The sequence below is a fragment of the Octopus bimaculoides genome, chromosome 20, assembly GCF_046866305.1.
Source record: "Octopus bimaculoides isolate indiv1 chromosome 20, ASM4686630v1, whole genome shotgun sequence".
Classification (NCBI taxonomy): Eukaryota; Metazoa; Mollusca; class Cephalopoda; order Octopoda; family Octopodidae; genus Octopus; species Octopus bimaculoides.
The window spans coordinates 26,405,796-26,413,295 of NC_142947.1; the positions used below are offsets into that span (position 1 = coordinate 26,405,796).

The 7,500-nt window shown below is 36.9% G+C and overlaps 1 protein-coding gene across 1 annotated transcript in view; it reads left to right on the top strand.

Annotated features, from left to right (window-relative positions):
• LOC106868737 (sodium- and chloride-dependent glycine transporter 1) overlaps nucleotides 1-7,500 on the top strand; it is a 58,496-nt gene that overhangs the window by 48,232 nt on the left and 2,764 nt on the right. The window contains exons 10-13 of the mRNA XM_014914134.3: nucleotides 326-457; nucleotides 1,002-1,101; nucleotides 3,675-3,775; nucleotides 5,850-6,017. Of these exons, the coding sequence (XP_014769620.1) occupies nucleotides 326-457; nucleotides 1,002-1,101; nucleotides 3,675-3,775; nucleotides 5,850-6,017 (501 nt within the window). The remainder of the gene's footprint in view (nucleotides 1-325; nucleotides 458-1,001; nucleotides 1,102-3,674; nucleotides 3,776-5,849; nucleotides 6,018-7,500) is intronic.

Sequence of the window (7,500 nt, forward strand, 5' to 3'; positions counted from 1 at the left end):
TATGTGCCTCAGTCATTGTGACTAAAACAAAACTAAAGACATGCACATACATATCTTTTTAAAAATTGGAATTAAAAAATTTCCCAACTTGGAAACCTTTCAGGCAAAATTTTACTTCATATTTTTATTCCTCTCCATCTTTGACAGTAAATTATTTTAGAAAAAATTTTCCTTGGTCATAAGCTTTTTTAAAACATGAAGTTGTTTTGAAAAGGTTTTCCAAAACCTGTATTTTACATGTATAATTGCAGTTATTGTTTTCACAGTTTATTTTTTTTACAAGTCTAGACAGATTGATTTTCAATATTATATTCCTTTTGTTCAGTTTGGTATGTTCGAAACGATGACCAGTGCCTTTGTTGATGAATTCCCAGAATTATTGGCCAAAAGAAAGGTTCTCTTTACTGCTGGCATTTGCTTCGTGGAGTTTCTACTTGGCATTCCCTTTGTTACACAAGTAAGAATATTTTCTGTGATTTTCATGAAATGAAATGGAGTAAGACTTTTTGAGCCAACTAAGCTCATTTTCATAGATGAAAGGGAAAATTTAGATAAACTAGTCACAAAAATTGTAATCTTCTAACCATCCCAGATACTTAGACATTAACCATTTTCTCCTTCATCAATATACCTCAAGACCCAACAAGTGAGTTTCTACATGTCACTGTACCTGCTGGAAATAACAGTTAAATCCCATGCAGTTCATAACTTATCTTTAAAAAAGAGTATATTGTTTAATGTGGTCTTGGATTCCCAACACATAGGTAAAATATGGGATGTTTGTGGCTGGTATGCTTTTTATTATGGTAAAAGATTTGCTTGATTAGAGATGACTTGAGTTAAACCCAAGTCACCTCTAATCAAGCAACAATAACTATATCTTCACCATGTTCATCACCACCATCATAACTATTATTCCTACTATCACCATTTTTTACTACCACCACTAATGCATCACTTCATATTACCTGTTTTAAATTTGGTTCTGTATTCTCCAACAGGGTGGAATTTACCTGCTACAAGTCGTTGATTGGTACTGCTCCACATTTTCCCTGATGATTCTTTCCTTGACGGAATGTGTGGTCATTTCTTGGATTTATGGTATGTTCTTAGCCTATCACTCTACTGGGAATGGCCATTGCTGTTCCAATTTCAAATTTTATCTATGTCAACTTTTCTATTCTCCAGTGGAATACTATATTTTGTAACCAGTTCAGGTTAGGGGTTGTGTAGTAAAGAATTTCAATTTGCAACTACATGGAATTAGATTCAATCTCTGAGTGGTATCTTGGACCAGTATCTTCAACTAGTGTATGAACTAACAAGTGAGCCACTTTGTAATTGACTAGTACTTTGTTTATATCAGTCCCAGAATTAGGAAAAGGCAAAGCTGAGCCAGTCAGATCATTAAATATGTCACTGAATATTGGTTTCAAATTTTGGCACAAGGCCAGCAATTTTGGGGATGGAGTAAGTCGATTACATCAAGCCAAGTACTCAACTGATAAATATTTTATTGACTCCAAAAGGATGAAAGACAAAGTTGGCCCTTTCAGTATTTGAATTCATAATACAAAGTCGGAAGAAACATGCTAAATATTTTTACAGGCATGGTAACAAATCTGCCAGCTTACCTCCCTAATAATAATAATAATAATAATAAATTAAGGCACCCTATGAATAAATGGCAGACAGTGCTACAGCTCCAAACAAAAGAGGGACTTGTGAAAATGACTGCTATCCCCATTAGAAGAGGAATATTCCAGGGAGACACGCTCTCTCCACTCCTGTTCTGCCTGGCACTCACACCTTTAACTGAATTGCTAAATAGAACTGGATGCAGATACAAATGTTACGCAAAACAGTCAGCCACCTTTTATATATAGATGACCTGAAATTATACTCTAGAAATGATAAAGAGCTGGAAACACCACTACAGACAGTACATGGATTTACCAAGGAAATAGATATGAAATTTGGATTAGAAAAATGTGCCAAAGCAACCCTGAAAAGAGGAAAACTAGTTAAGAGTAGCAACATCACACTAGATAAAGCCAATGAAATAAGAGAATTAGACAAAAGCCAGCCATACAAATATTTAGGAATCAATGAACCAGATAGGATACAACACACACAAATGAAAGAAAAAATAAAGAAAGAGTACTATAGATGAGTTAGATCAATACTAAAAACAGAGCTCAATGCTAAAAACAAGATAATAGGTATTAACACTTTAGCCGTCCCAGTTATAAGTTACAGCTACAATATCCTTAACTGGACACTAAATGAACTATCTAAAATAGACAGGAAAACAGGAAAAGTAATGACAGGATCTAGGATGCACCACGCAAAATCTGACATAGAAAGTCTATATATACAACATACAGAAGGTGGTAGGGGTCTTATACAGCTGGAAAACTATTATAAAATAACCACCATAGGACTGCAAAAATACCTACTTCAGAAGCGAGGAAAACTAATACAAATAGCCACAAAACACGAGCAAAACAAAAAATGTTCTCAATATTTAAGGAAGCTGACAAATACAAACAAGAAATCATACTACCTAATAAATACGAAGAAGAAGAAGAAGAAGAAACAACAAAAGCTATAAAACAAATGAAATCCAAACTAAAACTAGAACAACAACGGACCATGATAAAACGATGGCAAGAAAAGCCCCTACATGGTAAATACTGGGCTAAACTAAATGCAAAAGAAATAGACAGAGAAAAATCCCAGCAATGGTTGAGAAGCTCAGGACTCAAAGCAGAGACTGAAGGATTTTTAATTGCTGCACAAGACCAAAGCCTCCCCACCAGAAATTACCAAAAACATATAATGAAAAGAAACATAACAAGCAACTGTAGAATATGTGGAGATGGACAAGAAACAATAAATCATATTATCTCTGGTTGCCCAGTCCTGGCTAAGAAGGAATATATTCACAGACACGACAGAGCTGGGACCTATATACACTGGAAGCTATGCCAACACTATGGAATAACAACAGAAAAAAGATGGTATAAACACACTCCAGAAAAGGTCACAGAACGAGAAAGCAACCATACTCTGGGATATGCCAATACACACAGATAGAGAAATTAAGGCAAATAGACCAGATATAGTTGTCAAAGATCATGAAGGAAAAAAATGCTTTCTAATTGATGTATCAATACCAGCAGATGACAACGTTTCTCTAAAAGAAATGGAGAAACTTTCAAAATACAAAGACCTGGAAATAGAGGTAACTCGAATGTGGAATCTAAAAACAGAAACAATTCCTATCATAGTAGGTACCTTAGGTATAATAAAAAATATTCAGACAAATACATAACAAAAACACCAGGACTTACAAATATATATAACATACAGAAAATTGCACTACTGGGCACTGCACACATCCTATGCAAAACACTTTCAATACAGTAACCATAAGAGCATCACAGCAAACCACAGCACATACCCAAGGCACACAGAGCTGTGCTCGGTAGTGAAGTGAAAGCACGTTATAAAAATAAAACTACTGAATAATAATAATAATAATAATCCATTCTATAGGCACAAGGCTGTAACTTTGTGGGAGTGGCTAGATGATTACATTAACCTCAGTGCTCTACTACTACTTAAAAGCTGTTCATCAATTGTTCATGTTTATTTTGTACTTTCAACAGGTGCTGACCGTTTCTACAATGACATCACTTTGATGATTGGTTATAAACCCTGTGTGTGGTGGAAAATCTCATGGCGTTTCATTACTCCTACTATTACTCTGGTAAGTTTTTTTATTGGCTCAATCCTTTTACTTAAAACCTTATCCAATGAAGAAGCATTTTGTGTGTGTGTTATCTACTTCACCTACTAGAAATAACATCCAAACCACCTTACCATCTCTCTCACTCTGTTTTTGATTCCCTCTCTCTCCCTCCCTCAGAATTGACTGATATGCTGTAAGAGAGTTGTAGAGGACTACGCAGAGCATCCCTTTCCCTCCAAGAAGTGGGAGTAGATTGAGCTAGAGATTAATAACACCTACTCATCTAACAAACAGAAATATTGCAATAAATTTGCAATATTGTTAATCATAAATAACACCCATAATGTCCATCTTGCTGTTAACTTAAGGTCTCTGGGTAAGACTTAGAACAACTTTTATAAAACAAAGCAACACTAATGCAAATAATAATGATAATGATAATCCCTTCTATTATAGGCACAATCATGATTATTATTATTATGTGATAAGAGCTCACAGCTTATTTTGCTAGGTATGATGGAAAGTGTCAGCTGTCCACAGCCAGCAGACTAAGGTGAGACTTGTTTACTGGCCATGCTTCAAGAACCCTGCAAGGAATTCTTGCAGTTCCAAGCAATGATGATTTTTGTAGGTGGTCTACCTTCACATTTGTATCAGTCTTTTTCAGCCATGTTGGTAGTTGAGTGTTGATACTTCCAAGTGTGCCAATAACTATTGGTATCATGTCTACTCTCCTCATTGACCACAACCTTCGTTTTTCCCACTTCAAATCATCATAGTTGTTTATTTTTCTTCTTTCTCTTTGATCCTATTGTCATCAGGACATGCTATGCCAGTTATCATGCATGTTCTTTCTTTTTTATTCACCACAAAAATGTCCAGTTTCTGATGTCTGGTCAGGTGATCACACTGAATCATTGCACCCCACAGGATTTTGCAATTCTCATTTTCGGGGACTCCTTTTGGGGTTTTCTCATACCACATCTGTGCTCTTTGTAGGCCGTAGTTTCCACAGAGCCCTCAATGGATCATTCTTGCCACATTGTCAGTGCATCTTTTGTATTCATGTTGTACCATTTTTAGGCATTCGCTAACAATGTGCCATACCATTTCACCCCTCTCACCACACATTCTGTATTTGCCACTGTCGGTAGTGTTGTCTATTCTGTACTTCACATAGTTGGTCCTTAATGCTTGCTCTTGAGCTGTGCATATTAGTGCTACTGTCTCTGTCTTCAGGTCACTCCTCCTCATCCATAACAACGGGTCTTCTGTATCTGTCTTGGCATTCTTATCTCTTGCAAACTGTCCATACATCTTTTTCCTTCCATGCTGTTTCTTTATTATTATTATTATTATTTATGGTTTCCTTTCATTATAACTTTATTTCAGCTGCTTTAGTACCAGACATCCTCCAGAGACCAAAAGTAGCAATGGTACTTTTGTTTTGCTATGCATGCTAAAATTATCACCAGATTGATTCCATTTTAGATGGAGAGTGTTTTCAGTAGTATATGGGCTGTATCCATCAAGGTTATCTTTTGTAGTTCACAGAGATTGGAGTTACCAGGAAGTTGCTTAATATACTCATCTCCTGTCTTTATCATTCCCATCACACCAATTACTACTGGTATTCGTCATCATCATCATTATCATCGTTTAACGTCCGCTTTCCATGCTAGCATGGGTTGGACGATTTGATTGAGGACTGGTGAAACCGGATGGCAACACCAGGCTCCAATCTAATTTGGCAGAGTTTCTACAGCTGGATGCCCTTCCTAACGCCAACCACTCAGAGAGTGTAGTGGGTGCTTTTACGTGTCACCCTAAGCTTCCACATTTTTGTGATTTCAATTTGCAGATCTTTATAGTGAGAAAGCTTTTCATATTCCTTTCTCGAGACTTGATCTTGTGGGACAGGCATATCTATTAACAGACAAGTTCCTCTTGATCACAATGTCTGGTCGATTGGAGTCAATTTTTCTGTTTGTTTGTATCAGTATTATTATTATCATCATATTTGAAAGTTTTTAATTTAAACAGTATCATCACCTTCACTAACCCTAATTTATCTTTTTTTCACCATTTTCAGTTAGTGTGGCTGTTCAGTATTAGCAAATTGAGCCCAGTAACATATGGAGACTATACATACCCAACATGGTCAATTGTCTTTGGTTGGATTCTTGGAATGGTATCACTGGTTCCTCTACCTGCTGTGATGATTTCCCAAATATTCAAGACGAAGGGAACCTTTATTGAGGTAAGAAGCAGTTACATCTGCTTTATTGGGCATCTGTGATACTGTGAGCATGCCAGAGTGTGTATGGTAGACTTCTCTGACAAGAACAATGTATATCTGAGTGTTCAGTTGTTTATTACACAGACACATCTATCCTTTATGCAGTTCTCAGGTACACTGTGACAAAGCTGGACCTTTGAATTACAAATACGATCTATCTATTGGGCTGCTACTTTAACTTTAGTGATTTAATACTTTACTGCTTTATTCTTTAGAGTGTGCTTCTTATTCAGATATCTGATATATTGACAATCAATATATATATTGTCAATATATCATATATCTGAATAAAACTCACACTCTAAAGAATAAAGCAGTAAAGTATTAAATCACTAAAGTTAAAGTCTGGTCATAGAAAGATCAATGGTTTCACATCCACAAAAGCCACAACCTTGTGGACAGCTCAATAGATTCTATACAAAGACAAATTTAACTCTTCACCTCGCAAAGGTGGTGAAATGCTACAGTCAGTTGATCAAATAACAATCAGAGACAAAAAGTTTTTTAAAGTTTTGGCTCGCTCAGTGATGCAGATTTTCCAGTACCCACTTCCATTAGCATAGGGGCCTAGTTGTTCTAAGATCTCCCACCTGATATCATATAGGATCCGTTGATCTATTAGGTGCCAGACATGGCTGGCCAGGGACATGACAAAATGTCTTTCTGGGACCCTGAAGGTTGCAGGAGCATCACTTGAAATCTGTGAAGCTAAACAGATAGCAATTGGCCTAAGTATAGTAGACAGAGTAGAGATCTTAACCAAGAGAAATGCCTTTATCACAATAAAAAACCACAAGCAGAACTTTGCCTCTTACCCCAAATGCCACCTGATCAACCCAGCCAAATCCGAAATTGGCCTGGCAAGCAGGCATATACTGAGGAAGATTAATGACAACATAAGGAGGGCCACCAGCCTCTCTCTATGGCACAGCACCAATGAAGTGACCTCATGGTTTAATGCTAACTGGGAAAGGAGCAGGGTTAGGTTTACACATTTCGACATTGTCAATTTTTACCCATCAATATCAAAACTGTTGCTGATTAAGGCACTTTCTTTTGCTAAGAGCTTAACAGATTTTAATGAGAGAGATATTAGCATTATCATGCTAATATCTCTCATGAGATATTCAACAGAGCTGTTCAACAAAGATTCAAGCAATATGACGCCAAGGGCTCCTTCAATGTGGCTATAGGAGCCTATGACAGTGCTGACATCTGCAATCTTATTGGACTATATATCCCATACACCTTAGGGAAGAAATTCCCTTCCCTAGCCATCTCTAAAGGAGCCAAGAGGCACATGCTAGATAGACTTAGAAAGGACCTAATTAGCGCCCTAGGTTCCATGGGACTCAAGATCACCATTGAGACTAATCTCACCACTGTAGACTTCCTGTGTTACTTTAGACCTGGGCTCTGGTACACACAGGCCCTATCACAAGCC